Below are 22,146 nucleotides of genomic sequence, written 5' to 3' on the forward strand. Positions count from 1 at the left end.
TCAAGCATCAGAAACAATAATGCACTCGCAAGAATTATTAAGACCATGACAGGAATTTCCAAACTAGCAAAGAAATGAATATTTTCATGTATATGAAAAACCACCATAAAATTAGATATATAATTATTTGACATCAGACTAACTCACCAGTGCAACAAGATGCTTGCAAATATGTTTCTGACGAACAAGTGCACGAAGTAGTTGGTTACATGTAAGTGCCTGTTAAATTCCAAAAATTATTACACAATAAATGTTCTAAACATTAAACACAAACAATAGCCATTTTTAAAAACTAAAGTTTATTCTAGCCCCTTTGCCCTTTTACAAAATAAATGAACGAATGATCAACAGAAAGTAACTCCACAACATGGTCAATTAAGAAAAACAATTAGAATTGAAAATGCCATGCCAGTTGAAGCTAGGTACAGAAAAAGATATTTTCTCTTATTCCTTGAGTGATCGAGAAAGATTCAATATATACATACAAGAGGATTATCAATTAGTGTGCTGAAATTGAGCTAATCTACACTTGTAAGGAAAAATTAAAATTACAAGATATAAGGAAATAATCTAAATTAGTTCTCTAATTTACAATTGCATAATTAGCTTAGAAAAATTAAAATTACAAGATATAAGGAAATAATCTAAATTAGTTCTCTAATTTACAATTGCATAATTAGCTTGACTTCCTGCATTTAGCTTGATTTCCTATACTCCCCCTCAAGCTGAATAGTATATGCTAGTTATTCCAAGCTTGGAAATTAGTCCACCAAAGTTTGTTTGATGCAAAGCCTTAGTTAATATGTCGGCGACTTGTTGGGACAGCCCATATCTCAAGTAGATAGTATTTGTCTCAATCTTTTCCTTGATAAAATGACGATCTATCTCGATATGCTTTATTCTATCATGATGTATTGGATTTCTTGCAATGGCTATGGTAGATTGATTATCGCATAGTACTTCTATAGAAGTCTTAATTCGAAGTACAGTGAGAAAGCGTCTTAGGAAAATTCCTTCACAAATTCCATAGGTTAATGATCGAAATTCAGCTTCAGCATTACTTTGAGCCACAACTTGTTTCTTGCTGCTCTAGGTTACTAAGTTTCCCCATACGTAGGAGCAATATCCTGACATTGACTTAGGATCAATACGGGATCCAGCCTAATCTGCATCAATGTAAAATTCTAGTGATCTAGTCATGGTTTTTCTGAACATAAGGTCTTTTCCAGGATCACATTTGAGATATTGCAATATTCTGTACACAGCTTCCATAATGTTTCTTAGAAGGTTTGTTTACAAATTGACTTACGACGCTAACTGAAAAGCTAATATCTAGTCGGGTGTGAGTCAAGTATATCAATTTTCCCACCGGTCGTTGATACACACAACAATTTGCTTCTCGTATCGACGAATTAGAAGAGATGTCAACCGGCAACCGTATCTGGAAACAACGATTAGTGGATATTGGTACTGTCACTGCACAGCAAGCAAAGGATTGGGGATTGCCATGGTTCCTTACTTCGACAGGGTACAAATATCTCAATTTGAGATTTTGAGATACTTTTTCAGACCTATTGCCGATACTAAGTAGCAGCCACAAATTTGTATCCATTTTTCATGATATTATGCATGGATCGATCAACTGATTCATCTTTGGGATTAACTCCAAGTTTCGAATTTGTATCCATAGGTGTATCAGCTAGTTTGCAACCACTCATTCCAGTCTCTTTTAAGAGGTCTAAAGTGTATTTTCGTTGAGTGATAGAAATTCCTTTGCTTGATCTTGTTACCTCCATCCCTAGGAAGTACCTTAAATATCCCAAGTCTTTGATCTCAAATGTTTTTGATAGAAGTTGCTTCAGTCGAGTTATCTTATTGGAAACATTTCCTGTAAGAATTATATCAACATATACTATTAACACGATGATCTTACTTGGGAGAAATGTTTGATGAATAGAGTATGATCAGATTGACACTGAGTATAGCCATCTTGTTACAACACAGTGGTAAAATTTTCAAACCAGGCTCGAGGTGACTGTTTCAGTCCATAAAGAGACTTCTTGAGTTTACATATCTTTCCACTAGTATATTTGTCCTCAAATCCCGGGAGTATATTTATGTACACTTCCTCTACTAGATCACCATTTAAAAATGCATTCTTTACATCAAGTTGAAATAATGGGCAATCTAAATTGGCAGTAACAGAAAGAAGTACCCGAATAGTATTTAACTTGGCGACTGGAGCAAAGGTTTCTTGATAGTCAATCCCATAAGCTTGGGTGAATCATTTGGCCACAAGACGAGCTTTGAATCTCTTGATACTGCCATTCGGTTTATGTTTGGTTGAAAAAATCCATTTACATCCAACTGTGCGTTTACTTGGGTCAAATCTATAAGAACCCATGTTCCTTTGAATTTGTGACATGTTATTTAAGTATTTTTGTTCTCGGTGATGCTGGTAATTTGAAGTTCTTCCCTTGTCATTGAAACAAGAGGGAGAAAAAACAACTTTATGAGTTTAAAATCGGTGGCAGCGCTGGAGTTGAAGTACAGATCTAGAGCGAAGGAATCGGCCCAGATCTAGAGGATGAGGGTCGCACGAAGGCTGCTACGGTGAGGGCTTCAACCTTGCAGGGATGGCGACTTTGTGTGAGGATAAACATGGATGCTGAGGATGAAAAGCGGCAATGATAGGTGATGCACGACTGTGATGCGAACGGTTTGGCTATGATCTGTGATGCGAATGGCATGAATCGGACTGAACGATATGAACGGACCAATTTCAGACTGATCTGAACAGTAGTAGAGTTGGCGAAAAAATTGGTCGACAGTGAAATTGATCTAGAAGACGGTTGGTTAGGTCAGAACCTTGGCTTTGATACCATGAAGCTAGGTATAGAAAAAGATATTTTCTCTTATTCCTTCAGGGATTGAGAAAGATTCGATATATACAAGAGGATTAGTGTGCTGAAATTAAGCTAATGTAGCCTACAAGGAAAGAATAAAATTATAAGATATAAGGAAATAATCTAAATTAATTCTTTACTTTACAATTGCATAATTAGCTTGATTTCCTATACCTTGCTTTCAATCTTTCATTCATATGATCAATATTCAGTACGATTTCTTCATTTCTTATCAAGTGGTGACCATATCTACAACAGCAAATAGTGTTTACTCTGGTCATGTCCTTTTTCCACCAAAGTTTGAGCCTTTTCGGGATTTCAGTTAGCCATTGTTCAGAAGTTGAGTAGTTTAATAAATGTCAGAGGTCATTTTGAGCCTCCTTTTCAGGAGACGGGGTCAGGTTCCTTGACAAATGTTGATTCTGAGATAGTTTTACAGTTTCTTTTGCTGGAAAGAAATAGAAAAGTTTCTGGTCCACTTTAAATCTTTTTCACAAACTCACGGCTGAAGAGCATGGCCTTCCACATATTTCTTGGTATACATATTTAGGTATTTACATGGTTTAAGGTCTGCTCACGATCTTTTGTAGTTGCTGATAATGATAGTTTGTCTTTAGACTTTAAAGTTAAATATTATCAAATTGATGTTGTTATACATGTCTTCATTTCTGCTCACCACTGAAGAGCATTGCCTTCCACAGATGTTACCGAAACAACACTAATTCAGAATTTTAAGCTTCCCTAGTTCGACTCATAAACCACCGTTAATCATATTAAGGAATTCATGCTTGGGACAGGGATTCTGAACTTGGTTTGATGGCAAGCAAGAATGTAATAAAAATTTACTTTGAAAAGCTCCTCAGGACTCGAGAGGTGATATTTACAAGAATATAGGAAAGTTCTCTTCTTATATTTTTGGAAAGTTATTTTCTCTTTAAGTACTATTTACTTTCATGTTATATTCTATCCTGTCCTCTCCTAGTTACCGCTAGTGTGTTGCCTTATTTGGCAAAATTCTCTCCATTTATATTTAGGGTTGTACGTTTGTATAGCAATGAGAAGTATTGTCTTGTAAAACCAATAATAAATAATTGCACATAACGATTATCACTAATGATGGTTCAATCTAATTGAAGCAGCATTGAAATTGAAGAGGAAACCCATACATGCAAGCCTTTTTCCCCAGGATAAGACAAAAGTGAAGTTGCTGATATGCGAATAATAATATCAAGTATAGGAATTCCTTGGCCGCGTTCTCCAAAAAAGCTGTAAATGACTTTCTTGGTATGATGTGGCTGGAACTCATTATCACGTTCTTTACCATAATTGCAGTTAGTAGTGATGATTTCTTCAGGGTGAAGTAAATATGTTGATGACCATCTTGATAGAAACCATACAACTGACTGCACCAAAACATTGGCTTAAATAAACAAACTGATACAGCATAAAAACTATTAGAAGCAGAAACAACAATTATTCTGTTTAACTATAAGCTTGTGAGGGCCTCTTTTTGATTTCTTATGATAGAAAAAGTAACAGTAAACAAACTCTTCAATATTAAGTCTAGATAGATAGTCTTCTAGACCATAATCTTATGATTGGGTTCGCATGGTGTAAATTTTATGCTCTTTACAAACGTTGCAGCCTATATTTTTCTGTGCGGAAAAGGTTTTTGTAACTTCCTTCGCTAGAGGTTTGGATTTCCTTCATTTTTTTCCTGTAATTTCGTATCAATGATAACTTCCTCGGCTAGAGCTTTGGACCATAATCTAGATAATTTGTATCATCTTGGGTTGTAAATTTCTTCAACCCAATTCAAGGAGACAAATAGATATATTTTACATCTTGGAGTTCTTTATATTCTAATTTTTGTAATCATTCTATGTCAAACACCTTGTACCAGTGGTAGAGAGGTTATACGCAGACTTGCGTTTATTAAGTTCTTATCTCATTCTACATATCAGTTTATCAATGAATCTTTTTCCAAATAATATACTCACATCTCACATAGGCAAACTCTGCTATCTTTAACACCATCATATGCATATTTGTAGATCTTTGAACAAACATTTTAGGGTGGTATTTTTTCGTCCTTTTGATGGTTTTCTTTTTACACCTTTTCTTATTTTAGTATTTCTAAGTGGAAGTTTAGAGTGGTTTTATGGCTTGGTTTTATTGTACTTCTACCCAACACCATCAATTGTGTTGAGTGTCAAAAAAACCAACTAAAAAAATGAAGAGAAATAGAGTGAAGACCCATTATAGCAAAAGCAATAAACTCTACCTCCATAAGTCGTGGGCTGAAAATTGATGCCCTTGTTTGTAGATCCAAACATTGCTCACAAAACCTAATAATTAAGCTGTACTCGAAGACAAAAGCATTAGTATCATTTTATAAGAACAGTGTTGTTGTTGCCAATCTTAGTGCTCAAATAGTTAATGCATCATGCATCAATCCTAAAACCTCACATTGTTACAATGTTGAACTAGAAAAAGAAAATGAACCCTTATTGATGAACGTATAAGAAGATAATAACAACCTAAGTAAGGATAAGATTACGAACGAAGAATCTAAACTAATTATCGATCCAGTCCACCAACATTAAATTATAAAAATTATAACCTCACAAGAAAAAAACGGTAAATATAACATGTCCATCGTGTGCTTCAAAATTTTATTTTTGTTTTCTCGTATAAAAAACATTTCAATGTTGAATGAAATAAGGAAACCTCCACTAATAGGTGATTACAACAAAGATTTCTAATTGGAGAAAAAAATTTCTTTTGAAAAGTTTTACACCTCGTACTTTACCACTACCCCAACTATAATTCTTTCTTCCCTCCTTTACATTCTCTCTCCCTATATTTCCGTATAGGTCAATTTTTTTTTTTTTGAACTTTTCATTGATATAATGAAAAGAAACAAGTGCTCAAATTACAAGGAAACAAAGAGTCATACAACTCAAGAGAACTCCGATCAGTAGATGCACCAGATTATCTCAACTAGGTTGACACAATCTTAGCATCTTCATCATTTCCTATTACAAAATAACCTCAAAATGGAACATATAAGTCATTGACAAAACATCACAAAGACTTAAAATATAAGCAATATAATTAAGTGTTAGAAATAAAGGCACTCCACTTGAGGCATATGTCTTGTGTAGAGTAATCAACAAAGAACTTGGATTGTGAACTCTATGAAGATGCTAGAAGCCGTGCTGGAGCAAAACCCTCTGACCAATCAATGAGTTTGTCATGAAAGACTCTTTCATTCCGTTCGAACTAAAGTTCTGACAATATAGCTTGAATACCATTTGATCATAAAACTTGGGTTTTGCATGGAATTGAGGGACCACTCAGCAATTGCGAAACATTACCTCAAAAAGAATGAAAAAACCCAAGACACGCTAAAAATGAGAATGGGCATTGAAAAAATAAATGTTGTAGGTCCTTTCACTGGATGTTAAGCAAAGTGGGCAAATGGAAGGAAATAAATAATAACTTTTCTGCTTATGTTATAACGTGGCTTCATGGTTGAAGGTGTCGAAGATCATGATCCATACCAGAATGCTAATTCTTTTGGGGCTCTTAGACTTCCATAAAGCCCAAAAAAGCCCTTATTCATATAAGATGAAGCAATTAAATGCTTGGAAAGTGACTTAGCAGTGAACTTGCATGATGATTCCAAAGACCAAATTCTAGAATCAGGGGATTGGTGATGTAGGGATATTAAGGGTATTTTGGGCATTTCTTGTAAAAAGGGTATTTTGGATATTTCTTGTAAAATGACAATGTATTCTCTTTTTAAATTCAGTTTTAATTTTAGAATAGGTGTGACAAAACCCTTCTCCTTTCGGTCTATTTAAAGGAGGTTAGGTTAGTTAGTTAACTAGATGTGTACAAGCCCTTTCTCTTTGGGTCTATTTAAAGGGAACTTATCACTCATTTTAATCAATGAATAAAAATTTCAACTCCAAGATTCTTCCAAGATTTCTCCAAGACTCTTTAGTCTTCACCATTTGGTATCAGAGCGACCTCGTGAAGGGACCTCATGGCGAGTAAAGGGCTCGGTAAACTCCCCACTATTCTCCCCCTCTCTCCTAATGATGCTGAAGTATCTTTTTCCACTTCTCCTCAAATCACCAACCGAACATTAGGCAATCTATAAACTACTATCAACAGCATCAGGGATCATATGAGTGCTATGCAAAGTTCAATGGCGGGTTTGCAAAAAGCAATTGAAAACTGACTTTGGACGTGGGAAGAATGGTTGGTTTTCATCAAGAAGCACCGGTAGGACTCCAAGCTAGTGGAAACAATCAAGATCTACAAGAAGTTCAACAAAGGCCTGAAAACTAGCCTCAATTACTTCAAAGAAACCAAGATTTTCCTAGGAGAGTCCAAGAAATTCCTCCAAGAATTCAAGACCCAGCAAGAGTACATCAAAGATTGGAAGATAGAGGAGTGCAACTGCCAAATCCTGTTCATAATCATCAACATCTGCTGGTTTACCCACCTTTTAGACCTGTGCCACCAAATTTGTTGGGGTTGAATTCTGATTCATCCGAGGATGAAGACTTGGCTAGTCCCCAACCACATTACCAAGCAAGAATGATGCATCCACCTCATGGGAATAACCCACTTTTTCAACCAGAAATTCCTTTTGCACAAGCATAAGGGTATAGAGATCAAGATTATTATCAAGATTGGCATGGACAACCAAATTGGAGGCAAGAAAATGACTTTAGAATGAATATTGACATACTCACATATAATGGCAAGATGAATATCGAAATCTTTTTGGATTGGATGAAAAGCGTGGAAAATTTCTTCGGGAACCACCCCAGAACAGAAGGTAAAACTTGTTTCTTTGAAACTTAAAAGTGGCGCATCAGCATGGTGGGATCAAATTCAGGGCAATCGACGTTTATATGGTAAAAAACTTATCACTAGTTGGCCAAAAATGTTGAAATTGATGAAAAAATTATTCTTGCCAGCTAATCATGAGACTCCTTTACAACCAATTTTACCCCTCTTTAATACTTTCAATGTTGTAGACATCTTCCCTTATCCAACCTCAATGAGTTAAAGCTTTCAACTTAAAACTCGAGGACGAGTTTTAATTCAAAGGGGCCCGAGTTGATATAGGGATATTAAAGGTATTTTGGACATTTTTTTTTTGTAAAAAAGGGTATTTTGGATATTTCTTGTAAAATGACAGATTGTATTCTCTTTTTAAATTCAGTTTTAATTTTAGAATAGGTGTGACAAAACCCTTCTCCTTTGGGTCTATTTAAAGGAGGTTAGGTTAGTTAGTTAATTAGGTGTGTATAGGTCCTTTCCCTTTGGACCTATTTAAAGGGTCACTCATTTTAATCAATGAATAAAAGCTTCAGCTCCAAGATTCTTCCAAGATTTCTCCAAGACTCTTTAGTCTTCACCAATTCGGATAATGTTTTCCCTTCCAAATTGCTTAACAGCTGCTGGAATTCTGAAATCTATTCTTTTAGAGGTTGACGGAAGAGTAAATTCTATGTCGGTGGTTGTATCCCAGTGAGCACATTATCATTTGGGGTGGAGGCAACCCAAAAAATAAGAGGAAATGTTACCTTGAAAGGTCGATCCATGCACCAAGGATCACTCCAGAAAGAAATCATCAGGCCATTTCCCAAAAGGTAAGCTGCATATTTATTGAAATTGTTCGAGATTTTTGAAATATTAATTCATGGTCTGCATACTCGATCCAAATTTTCCAGTTGTATGCCAATGATAGGTATCAACACCATGTATACTTTGTCCAATTTTGCACCAAAATGCATCAGGCTCCTTCATAAACCGCCAATTCCATTTAAAAAGCAATGCCAAGTTTCTGTTTTCCAGATTTCCCATCCCAAGACCACCATCTGATAATTCCATACAGGTCAATTTCTTGAAATGGAAACACTCTTTTCATCAAAGTTGTGAAAAGAAACTAATGCTTAAACTACAAGATACAAAATAAAAGTCTTACTAAAAAACCAACCAGACCAAAAACCTCAATAGGCTCCTTTCTCCTCCAACTTTTCTATGTTTTGTTAGATTACCACTTTACAAGAACAACAAAAAATACAACGAACACTAAAAGATCGAATTATATTGCAATATCCAAGAAGTTACTATATAACATAGTCTTTCGAGAGGGTTGCACTTTCCAAAAGTCCCACCCCGGAAATTTTACTAAAAATCTTCGCTCCTCACTCCTAACCACCCTCTCTACAAACATTTCGTTCTTTGAAACCACGTAAAAATCAATCTTTCTATGAATTTACATAACAAGTCATTCCACCCAAAAAATATTTTTTTATGGTTTTCCTGGAAGAACTTTAATGTAACCTAAGTAGCCTAAAGGAATAATCCTCCAAGAACCAAGATTGTGGATCTTTTATTAAAATGATAATGTGTTTCATACAAGAGGGGAATATTCCTATATATAAAGTTTTATTACAAGTGGGGGATAAAAAGGGAATTAACCAAGAATATTGCCAAATTACCCAATTAACCCCTATTTTTCTTATATCATTCTACCCTCCCAAAAGAAAAATCGTCCTCGAGTTAAAAAGAAAAAATGAAACAATCAAGAAGTAAAATGAACTCATTCAATGGTATATGGCCAAACCAACCTCCTACATTTTGAACAAAATTATTCCGATTAAAGAAATAAATCCGAGACAAAAAATCCAATATTGCCACCAAAATATAAACTTCTCCATCGGCCATAAACCCAGAAAAGAAGTTTCCGCTCATTCAAAATTGTAATCATAGGACCAATCAATCACAAAAGAATTAATTTCCAAAGAGAACCTTTCAAGAATCACACAACTTTTGCTTCAAGTTTTTTGACATTGTGCTAAACGATTTCCAACGCAACCAGTGAGTCGTTCTTGGTTAATTTTTTTTTTATTTCCACCTTGACATTTAGGTTTCGATGTTCGATACCTCTTTGCCATCTTCTTCGTTGGATTTTTCTTCTTCACTCGAGACTACTTCCAAATTAACATTTTTAAATTCTTCTTTTTTATCTTGTACTTCGTTCCCGTGATTTTTGCCAAATCACCTCCATCAGTTACATGGGTCTCAACAAGATTTTTCTCAAATTTATCTTCAAGATTTTCTATTTGAAATTTTCCAATCACGATTCCTTTGTTTTTTCTACTGTATATGAAATCAATTTGTTCTTGAACTCTTGCAAATATTGAGTCATTTTTCCTAATGAATATTGGACTTCTTATGTTGTTTTCTTTATTTCCTCCAATGCTACAGGATCAAAGTAGTCTTTTGTTGGATTCTTGGATACGTTTCAATCTCTTAGTGTATAGAACTCATCCATTGATTTTCTTGAATCAACCTTTTTTGATTGTGTTTCATAACCAAAAGAATAATTTCATGTCTTGAACGTTTTTCTTGGGAGCCGTAAACATCTATTCTTGATGATTCTTGATGATTCTTGATGATTCTTTAATTCATCTGACTCTCAATCTTTACGTCGATATTTTGGAAAATGGGTTTGATTGGATTGTTGAACCCTTTTCCAATATTGTCACCTTCTTAATATGTCCCAAACTACCTTAGAAACACCATCGAAGTTACGAAAATCACTAGAACCAAATTTCCAATGTGGATAATGATAGGTTCTTTAAGAAAATCGAGTATGGGCAAAATTAGTATGTTAGAATTCTTCTTCTGAATCACTTGAGTCAGAATTCCAGCATTGGTTTTTGAAGTAAAATTGATTTTCTTGCCTATACCAACCAGGTTTTTTTTCTTGGACGGCTTCTTTGATCTGTAATAGTTCATTCTTGCAAAATCTTAAAAAATCTTTGGTTTCTTCTTTCTTTCTTGGAATTTTAAGGGTTCCCCCAATTAGATGTGTGTTGTTTGGCAACGAGCACAACTCACAAAGCTCCCTCTTGTGATTGGCATCACCAAGAGTTTCCTGATCTTCCACTGGCGGCAGTCAGCTTAGCCCAGACGGCTGCTCTGATACCAAATTGATGTAGCCTAAGTAGCCTCAAAAAGTAATCCTCCAAGAACCAAGATTGAGAATTTTTTATTAAAATGAAAATGTGTTTCATACAAGAGCGGAATGTTCCTATTTGTAGAGTTTTATTATAAGTATGGGTAAAAAGGGAATTAACCTAGGATATTACCTAATTAACTAATTAACTCCTATTCTTCTTACATCAAACTTCAGCTAAATACCACCAAAAATAAATAAATAAATAAACAGGTCGCAAATAGGTATATTGAAAAAAATAGTAAACTTCCATCACAAGATTAAAATAATGGTTTTTTATACGAAACCAAGCTTTCAATGAGAAAAGTGAAAGAATATATGGGCATATAATAATAATAATAATATTAATAGATCTTTCCAACAATAGAAAAAATATTACCTTGATAGTGCAACAACAGGATGTTTATCCGCTTCCATCACATCAGTAAACTGGGACTGTATAGCATTTGGAACCTAGGTTTAACATAGCATAAGCAAGTTAATCTTCAAGGAACCATTATTCATATTTTTTTAAATGAAACAAGACTTTCTATTGATAAAATAGAAAGAGATTAGTGCTCATGATACAATAAAACAAAAATAAAGCAAAATAAAAGCAACTACAACTAGTACAGGCAAATACAATAAAAAATAGCACTCAAAAAAGAGGTTGAAGGCTTTCGTTATTGGCCAAGCAAAGAGAACAAGTAGTAGGTGAAAAGCAATGAGAGGGAACCTTCTTTTGAAGGATGGAGGAGCAGTTCGATGACCCATAAAGCATAATCCCTATGAGAATACTTACTCGTCTAGGGTATTTGGATTTCCACAAGTCCTTATAAACAAGCTTATCAGTTATCCAAAGATACAAAAGAAACCAAATGCTTGAAAAGTAAATTTTTTAGAAGGATCTAAGCTCCAACTTCAACGATCTTGATGAAAAGCCACTCATTTACTGGATAAAGAACTCCGTAAACAATCAGAATTCTAATGATCTGACAAAGACATCAGTTACTAATTGGAGAACACTTTCTAACCCAACAAGTAAAATAAAAAACAACTCCAATGCACCAAAATTCAACACAATAAATTGACAGAGACATCAAATCAGGCCACAAGAAACTTCTTTCCATGTGAATTCGGAGCATGGCCATTGGTTACCCAACAAATCTTCTTGTAACGAGTCAAACATACACTTTAAGAATAAAGAAAGTTAACAAAGGACTATCCAATTAAAAGGCCTCTTGATTTACCAAACGACTCCACAAAGACCATCCAATTTCCTTGAGACTCCAAGGGGATTTGATGAAACGTGGGTCAAAGTTTTCCCTTTTTCTTTTCTTTTGTTTTTTTTTTTAATAAGAGAAATTTCATTGATGAATGAAATTACAAAAGAGAGGGGAAAGAAACCCCACAACCAAAGGAGTTACAAAAGACATCTCCAATTGGTCAAAAGAGTTAACTATAACAATTGAAATGCTTGGATAATTTACACCAAGATAGCAATGTTAAAAAAGAGGTCGAAATGTTGAGATTTGTTGTTGAAGAGGCGGTTGTTCCGTTCGAGCCAGACCGACCAAAGGAATGCTCTAACAATATGTTTCCATAGAAGACCTTTTCTTCCCATCAAGAACAAGGGAAAGGAAATGGTTGGTTTCCAAAGCAAGAAGAATGTGGTTCCAAAAGGCCATTGAAAAAGCACAGAACATGAATAAATGACTTATTCATTGTCCTTTTTGCAAAGAAAGCAACGGCTGGGAGACAACGCAAGTGAAGGGTTACGGCGTTGAAGCTTGCCGTGTATGAGGACTGCCCTGTGTGATAGCTCCCAAAGGAAGAATTTAATCTTTTTGGAATAGTGGTCGGACCAAATTCCATTGAATGAACCTGTAGAAGATAACCCATTGCTGACATACCTCAACTTCCATAACCATTTGTCTTCTGTTTGGAGGGGCTGATAGGTGGTGATTGTTTAAGAGAGTGTTGCCCATTCTTCAGTTTCCAAATCATTAAGATGTCTCCGAAAACGGAGATTCCACCCACCATTCGTCCTATTCCACAAATTAATGACTATAGCTTCTTTTGCAAGAGACAAAGCATAAAGGTTTGGAAAAGATGTATGCAACTGTAAAACCTGAACCTTACTTTCCCTTTTTAATTATGTTTATTGTTAAAAATAAAGAATAGGGAAGAGAAGAACAAGAAGATTACGTGAAAACCCTAGTACAGGGAGAAAAACCACGATATAAAGACTTTTATTCTTTTAAATCTGATACACTGAATACACAGAGACACACTGTATAAATAGATAGTAGAAAACCTTAAGGGTCTACACAATTACATAAACGCCCCTAAGTTAATAACCCTATTTTCAACACTCCCCCTCAAGTTCGAGCATAAATATCGACAAGGCCCAATTTGCTTACACAATAATTAAAATTTTGTCTCAGTAACCCTTTTGTAAGTACATCAACAACTTGTTGGTTTGAAGGAATATAAGGGATGCATATGTTTCCACTGTCCAACCTCTCCTTAATGTAGTGTCTGTCTATCTCCACGTGTTTAGTTCTGTCATGTTGAACTGGGTTGTTTGCAATATTGATGGCAGCTTTATTATCACAAAAAAATTTCATCGGAAGTTCATTATCTTGCTGGAGATCTGATAATACTTTCTTCAACCAGATTTCTTCACAAATCCCTAGACTCATGGCCCGATACTTAGCCTCAGCACTACTTCTAGCAACAACTCCTTGTTTCTTACTTCTCTAGGTGACTAGATTTCCCCAAACAAACATACAATACCCAGACATCGATTTTCTATCAACAACAGACCCTGCCCAGTCAGAATCAGTGTAGGCTTCAACAGATCGTTTATCAGTTTTCCTGAACATTAGGCCTTTACCAGGAGTTCCTTTTAGATACCGAAGAATATGTTCAACTGCTGTCATATGATCCTCACAAGGAGCTTGCATAAACTGACTCACAGCACTTACTGCATAAGAAATATCAGGTCTTGTGTGAGACAAGTATATAAACTTCCCGACTAATCGCTGATACCTTTCTTTATTAACAGGAATTCTATCATTTTTATCACCGAGTTTCGCATTGTATTCTACTGGTGTGTCAACAGGTTTACACCCAGTCATACCTGTTTCTTTTAGCAAGTCCAGAGTATATTTTCGTTGAGAAACTGATATACCTTCTTTTGAGTGAGCCACTTCCATTCCCAGAAAGTATCTTAGCTTCCCGAGGTCTTTAATTTCAAACTCTCTGGCCATCTCTGTTTTTAGCCTCTTGACCTCTACATCATCATCTCCAGATAAACAATGTCATCAACGTAGACAATAAGAACAGTTATCTTCCTTGATGTTGATCTTTTTATAAAAAGAGTGTGATCAGAACATACCCCTGTGCTTTCACAAAAGTTGTGAACCTGTCAAACCAGGCCCTTGGAGACTGTTTTAATCCATATAGTGACTTCCTCAATCTACACACCTTTTTTTTTAATTAACTCTCGAACCCGGGAGGGGGACTTATAGACTTCCTCCTCAAGTTCCCCATTCAAAAATGCATTTTTAACATCAAGTTGGTGTAGAGGTCAATCTTTATTCACAACAACTGACAAGAGCACTCGGATCGTGTTAAGTTTAGCCACAGGTGAAAAAGTTTCGAAATAATCTACTCCATAGGTTTGAGTAAAGCCTCTTGCAACGAGTCTAGACTTGTACCGGTCAATCGTCCCATCTGACTTGTACTTTATAGTAAACACCCATTTACATCCAATTGTCTTGTGCCCTTTAGGCAAAGTCACCGGTTCCCAGGTTCTATTCTTTTCAAGAGCTCTTATTTCTTCCATAACAACAGACCGCTATTCTGGTTTTTTCATTGCAACACTTATGTCATCTAGAACCACCTCAGTGTCCAAACTAGTAGTGAATGCTTTGAACTCGAATGCCAGATTACTATATGTCATGTAACTATGCATAGGGTATTTAGTACATGAACGAGTACCTTTCCTCAGAGCTATAGGAAGATCAAGTGATGCATCACGTTCTTTCACCTCTCCAGGCTCCTCACCATGATCGACTTCATCCTTTGCAGTTTCAATCATTTCATCCTCTGCAGTTTCCCCTTCTGTCACTCTTTTAGTATTACTGCTACCTTCTCCCTTGTCTTGCCTGCCTTCATCAATCTCCATACATATATCAACATCATTAATTTCAGGAATATACGTACCTGGACCTGGTGGCGGGTCTGACTCCTACACTGGAGCCAGCAGTTCTGGTTCAACAGGTGACACTGCTTCCTTCCTGAGATTCTTCCAGTAGTAAGTTTTCCAAGGAACTTGATTGGTAGGAAGCACCAGACTATCATGCTCAGAACTAGGGTTAGACAAGGTTTGAATGGATGCTGACTCTAAAGGAATAGCATAAGATGACTAGTTAGTCTCTTCATTTATGTTCTCCCCCTGAAGATGACTAACAGGAAAAAACGACTGATCCTCAAGAAAGGTGACATCCATGGAGACATAGTATTTCCGAGACGACGGGTGATAGCACTTATATCCACGTTGATGGAGTGGATATCCAACAAAGACACACTTCTGAGCACGAGGAGTAAATTTCGTGCGGTTTGGACCATGGGAGTGAACAAAAGCAACACAACCAAAAACCTGAAGAGAAACATCAGAGATCAATCGAGTAGTTGGAAAGGACACTTTAAACAATTCTAAAGGAGTAGGAAGATTAAGGATACGAGAGGGCATCCGATTAATGAGGTGGGCAGCAGTGAGAACTGCATCTCCCCAGAGGTATGACGAAAGAGTAGCAGATAACATAAGAGACCGGGCTACTTCAACCAGATGCCGTTTTTACACTCAGCTACTCCATTTTGTTGCAGAGTGTAAGCACACGAGCTCTGGTGGACAATACCCTTAGAAACAAGGAAATCGTTGAAGGAGGTATTAAAACATTCTTGCCCATTATCACTTCTTAAAATCCCAATCTTTGTTTTAAATTGAGTTTCGACAGTTGTATAAAACTATTGGAAAACAAAGGATACTTCAGATTTGTCAGTAAGAAGGAAAATCCAGGTGAGGCGGGTGTGATCATCTATAAATGTGACAAACCATCGTTTTCCAGTGGAAGTAGTAACCGGTGAGGGACCCCATACATCACTATGAACAAGAGAAAATGGACTCGAGGGTTTGTAAGGCTAAGAACGGAAAGAAACACGATGTTGCTTGGCACGAATACACACATCACAATAAAAGAAGAAGTACTAACATTGCGAAATAAATGAGCAAATAAATACTTCATATATTGAAAATTCGGATGTCCTAAGCGGAAATGCCATAACATAACATCATGTTCAGAAACAGAGAAATTTAAAGACATAAACCCAGTTGGTGATCATTCCTAGAGGAAGCTTCGTTAGAAAGGAAGTATAGTCCCTTATCGTGCCGGGTAGTGCCAATCGTCATCCCCGATTTCAGATCCTGAAACAAAACGGAATCTGGTGAGAAAATCGCCTTACACTTCAAATCTCTTGTTATTTTATTGACAGATAACAAATTATACGATATTTTAGGCACATGTAAGGTATCACGTAGAATTAAACCATTAAACGGAGAGATATTGCCTTTTCCCGCAACAAGGGCAAAAGACCCGTCTGCAATTCGAATACGCTCATTACCAACACTTGGGTTATATGACATAAATAACTCTGAGAAACTCGTAAGATGATCGGTGGCCCCTGAATCCACAATCCATGGTTTTTTACCATTTATACTAATCAGGCCAAAAGAAGGGAAATTACCTGACTGTGCAATCGCACACATCCCAACCGTACTCAAGTTGTGCTTACTGTCACCAGAAGATTGCTTCTAAGTTTGTTCATCTACTGAGTCACTTACCAGGGCACGACTAGTATTAGATTTGTCATGAGACTGTCGTCGCCTGCTGTTTAGGGGCTTTTCGTGTAATTTCCAACACTGGTGTCCTTTGTATGCCAAAGCTTCTTACAATGTTCACAAACAGGTGGGGGTTTTTTATCACCATCAGCACCGGACGACTTGGCGACGAAGGCGGCTGCGTCAGTAGTAGAAATGGGATTATTCATGGCACACGACCGATCCTCTTCCAGCCGTATTTCAGAGCAGACTTCTCTGAGTGAAGGAGTAGGGCGCTGGTCCAATATCCGACTATGGACACCATCAAATTTAGAGTTTAATCCAGCCAAGAACACATAAACATGATTTGCCTCCTCAATCTTCAAGTATTGGGCCCCATCCTGTAGACAGTTCCAGACAATCTCTCTACACAAGTCCATCTCCTGCCACAGCATTAATAGTTTGTTAAAATAAAAAGTAACATCCATGGATCCTTGTTTGCATTCATGGACCTGTTTGTGGAGTGTATATAGCCGAGAGGCATTCTGTCTTTTAGAGTATAGATCTTGCACTGCCTCCCAGATATCCTTGGCAGTTGCAGCATATAGCAATGGTCTTCCTATCTGGGGTTCCATACTATTTACCAAAACAGAACGTAACAATGAATCTTCTCCTTTCCAAATTCGTTCTTGTGGATCACCTGGGGCTGGCTTTGGAATTTCCCCTATCAAATATCCAAACTTGTGACGCCCTTCCAAGGCCATTCGAATTGATTGGGACCATGAGAAATAATTCTGGCCATTTAATTTTTCCCCTACGATAAATCCTACAGAATTACCCATCGAACTAGATAAGTAGGAAACATTAGGCACAATAGGTAACGAGTTTACCCGATTTTATGAATAAACCGGTTGAGGATTTGCACCGAACATTGTATCCAAATCAGAAATCTGTTGTTGTAGGTAAGCCAACCGTTGTCTCACATCGTCTGGGTAACGGGTTGAACTACAAGCGGCTAGAAACGGTGCTAGTCGGCTGGGCTGTTCAAGATATCCAGCTCGTTCACCGCCCCCGAAGTCATTCCTTGCAGCAGCGAAGGCCTTGTCGTGGAAGGGTTGGCCGGTGCAAAACCCACCGGATCAGAGCAGATGTTGAAGGGTCGGTTCTGCCCATCGCGGGTCTGCCCTTATTCAACCTGGAATGACCAGATCTGCCCTTGTTCAACCCGGAACGACCCAGTTTGCTCTAGACCGGTACCGATTCTGCTCAGATCGGACCGATGAGCTTGTTCTTCAAGTCCAAGGTTGCCGATTCTACCCAGATCGTGGTCGACTCTCCCCAAGTCGTAAGTCGTCTGTTCTTTGCGGCCAGCACCGATCGCGACCGGACACTCCACCTGTTGGTCGATTCTTCCCAGATCATTGTTCATCTGCTCTTCTCGGCCAACTCCTATTGCGACCGAACGATCCACCTGTGACTCCCAAGTTCGGTTCGTTTCTACGTGGAGAATCCCAATTGGCACGATCTGATGTGGGCAACTCTCCGATGACTGCAACTGGATAGCAGAAAGTAACTCCGGTAGGGCAGCCTGAAAACACTCTTTTACAGTTGCTCAGATAGCCGTTTTCATGTCAAAACTCGAAGACCCATCAGCAGAAGAAGATTGGGGTTGATTCTCTTCCATAACGGCTAGAGTTTCGTCATCTTGCTCTAATACCATGTTAAAAATAAAGAATAAGGAAGAGAAGAACAAGATTACGTGGAAACCCTAGTATAGGGAGAAAAACCATGATATAAAGACTCTTTCTTATTCTTTTAAATCTGATACACTGAATACACAGGGACACACTGTATAAATAGACAGTAGAAAACTCTAGGGGTCTACACAATTACATAAACGCCCCTAGGTTAATAACCCTATTTTCAACATTTATTGATTGAGTTTAGTAAAGTACTGGGGTTAAATATTCAATTTAGATTGGAATTGTGCGATTTGGGTAAAGGATAAGTTTTGAAGAAGGAAAATGTCTAAGTATGGGAAACTTGGCTCTCAGATACTTATTAAACTAGTCTTGCAAAAAGAAATTATGGCTAAGTGTTAGTCTTGATGAGTGGTGGCTGAGTATTGAGTAAGCATAAGGCAAGCATTAAGTAGATGCTGCCGAGCATCGAGTATTTGCAATCGAGGAAGGGTCGAGTGTCGAGTATAAGCGATCGAGGAAAGGTCAAGCATCGAGTCTGAACGATCGAGGAAAGGTTGAGAGTTGAGTATGATCGATCGAGAAAGGATCGTGTATTGAGCAAGCCATTGAGCACCGAGTATCGCATCGAGCATCAAGTTCTTCCCATCAAGTATTCAGTAGAGAACCATCAAAATTCCATCAAGGAATGACTCTTCTTCCATCGAGGATCGAGTTCTTCCCATTAAGGTAAATCACCATTTCAAGCAAGTTTGTAGAAGGAACTTTTGCAAGATAAGGTCTGGGGTTTGAGTTGCATATTTTGGAAGTTAAACCTAGGATCTTTGATTAAGCAGGGAGTTGCGGTTTAGGGCCATCGAAAAGATTTAAAGGCCCAGGTCAAACCACAAGGAGTTTTACACTGAAATTTGGAGGTAACATTGTTAACAAGATTCTAAGCATGTTTGAAAAAGGAATTTTCTTAAAATGAGTTCTGGTTTTCGAGTTGTTGAATCTGGAATTTGTGGACGAACAAGCAATTTCTTGCTAAGTGTAAGCTTGATTTAAAAAGAGTAGTCTCAAAAGGGAGACCAAAGCAGTAACTAAAATTCTTATTCTTATGTATAGGAGCGACGTCCATTGGGGAAGCCTACCAAGCCTAGGAAAAACAAGCCTAAACACCCGTGAGTGACTAAATGTCTTCAAAAAAAAATATATAAAAGGAGCATGCATTCCAAATGAATTTCATGCTAAGGTTTATGGGTTTTCCAAGCAACTAAAGTCTATACTTATGATTTTAAAGATTTCATGGCATTTCCTTAAGCATGATGTTTTAAGCTATTTAAATAAGTTTTACTAATTCTAGCACATGTCAAGATTGAATGCTTAAGTATTGCAAAACTAAAGGTTTATAAATTGTGAAGCATGTGTGTTGAATTGTGATAATGCTCTTATGGTGAAAGCTAGGTAAGTGCTATTCCTAAAACTTATTGTGCTCAAACCTTCTATGAATATTACGATTCTAATAAACTGAATGCCGAAAGTATAGAAGGTATCCGAGGAAGTACCTAAATGTGGACGGTACTTAGTATACTCCAAGTGCACATAGGTAGTTCTGTATGAAAGGCTGAAGTATGGGTTTCCTAGCCACAGTCATTATAATGGGACCGAAGTATGGGTCTCACGACCATGAATGGACGTTGAGAGCTTGAGTTATGAACGCTCGTTCTCAACTAAGGTTTAATAGTATATTCGATTATGATGTTATGATTAATGTATGATACTACGTAAGTTGCTTGAGATTATTTCCAGCATATTTATATGTTTAAAATAATATATGTTTGAAAGGCTTGAGACGAACTGTTTTTCTATGAGTCACTCACTGGGCAACCAACTCACTGTTTTCAAATGTTTTCCTTTTTCCCAGGTAGCGGTCAGATTCCTCGCAGTTGAACCCATTGTTGTTTGCCACTCAAAGTTCGATTAGGAAGGAGGAAGCTTAGGTTAAGCTTGTTTTGATGTACACATGTTCGAGAGAAGTTGGGGACTTGTGGATTTTATTTTAGGACCCATGTTTCGTTCTTGTGTTGTTTTGTTGGACATATGTTTCGTTGTTTCTGAATTGTATTTAAGTTGCTTGCTGGTTAAAGTCATGGTTATTTTACTGCTAAGTCGTATTTTGCATATCAAGGTTTTTAAGCAGGTTTTACTTAAGTTAGGTAGTAAGTGCTGGCAAGTAGGTCAGTAACTGCTACCGTTATATCTCCTTTCGGTTTTAGAGGGTAGACTGGGAGGGGTGTGACAAGTTGGTATCAGAGCATAAGGTATTGGGAATGAGAGAGAGTTCATGCATATGTCCAGGTCCCAGTCCCAGTGGTATGAGTCCCTAATATGTGTACTATTATTTAGGTAAAGATGTCGAGACAAAGTGACAGGTGAAGCAAGCAGGCGGTGGATAGGAATACTGACCCAACCAAGTGTGCAAAAGCTTCTCTATGATTTTCATCATCCTTTCCCTCATTAGACCTTTGAAACAAGTGTGCAAAAGCTTCTCTATGATTTTCATCAGAAAACTTTTCCTTTGAATTCAAAAGCAAAATGTGAACATCAAATGAATCATCATCTGAATCATCTTTAATTGAGGAGTTCTTTGAAGACGAACGAATCTTTGAAGAGTTAAGATTAGGCTTTGACGAAACTCAAGTTGGGACTTACACGAGTACAACCTTCTTCAGTAAGATCAAAATTAACTTCTAAAGCACCTCTTCGAGAATAATGCTTCTCCAGGATAGATAGAGTGAACTGGCTCTTTTCCTTCCAAAGAGGATGATGCAAATACTAAAAAAGGTTGATTTCTATTAATTAATTGAGGAGAGGGAGGAACATTTAGCTTCGATTAGATGTCCAAAAAAAACCATCGTTTTTAATGATTGAAGGAGAGAGAAGATGAATTAATGGCCCACTATCTTCTGGAGAGAGAAGATAATTCTTATTAATAACCAAAACATCATTATGTAACACTCCAGGCCCAGATTTGGAATCCAGATTCGACACCTTCAAAACTTCTCTCAGCCACCTTGGAACCCTTCATTTCAATAGAGAACCATTCAGCTTCATCTCTTTGAAATGATCCTGAGACTTAATCCTATCAAAAGCCAAGATGGAATCTCTGATCATCTCCCAAAAAAAACTACCTTTCTTATATATACGACCTCACAATCATTTCTCATCTTCTTTCAAAAGAGCACGTCTCCATCAAGCCAGCTTCAAACCATTGCAAAGATGATAATTGAGGAAGAAAGGAAAATCTTCCGTTTAAAAGATCATTCTCATCTATTCAAATACAAAAATAAGCATCGTGAATGCAGCAACTTTAACTTCCATACTCACTAAGGATAACTACAGATAGGAGGACTTTAAGCCAAATGTCAATTAGAGGAAGGTTAACAAAAAGGGGTGAGAAAAAGGAGGAAGGATAAGAGAGGAAAAATCATTATTCTTTCCTTGGTTCCTGAACCATTATTCATATCATGCATATTTATAAGCAAGGCTTCTACCATTATTCAATCGCATAGCAAATGCAAGTATTAAATTAAGAATAAGGAAACAACATTTTCTCTTACAACAGTACCCTTCCAA

General features: G+C 37.0%; 1 protein-coding gene across 1 annotated transcript in view; it reads right to left on the reverse strand.

Moving 5' to 3' along the window:
- The window catches only part of LOC150037834 (uncharacterized), a 47,641-nt gene continuing 25,495 nt past the window's right edge, over positions 1-22,146 (reverse strand). The window contains exons 17-21 of the mRNA XM_090311042.1: positions 11,342-11,415; positions 5,191-5,266; positions 4,073-4,309; positions 148-219; positions 1-63 (exon numbers count right to left, since the gene is read on the reverse strand). Coding sequence (XP_090167168.1) covers positions 1-63; positions 148-219; positions 4,073-4,309; positions 5,191-5,266; positions 11,342-11,415 — 522 coding nt within the window. The remainder of the gene's footprint in view (positions 64-147; positions 220-4,072; positions 4,310-5,190; positions 5,267-11,341; positions 11,416-22,146) is intronic.

Source organism: Benincasa hispida, chromosome 2 (genome assembly GCF_027475165.1).
Source record: "Benincasa hispida cultivar pf3 chromosome 2, pf3_genome.v1.1, whole genome shotgun sequence".
NCBI lineage: Eukaryota > Viridiplantae > Streptophyta > Magnoliopsida > Cucurbitales > Cucurbitaceae > Benincasa > Benincasa hispida.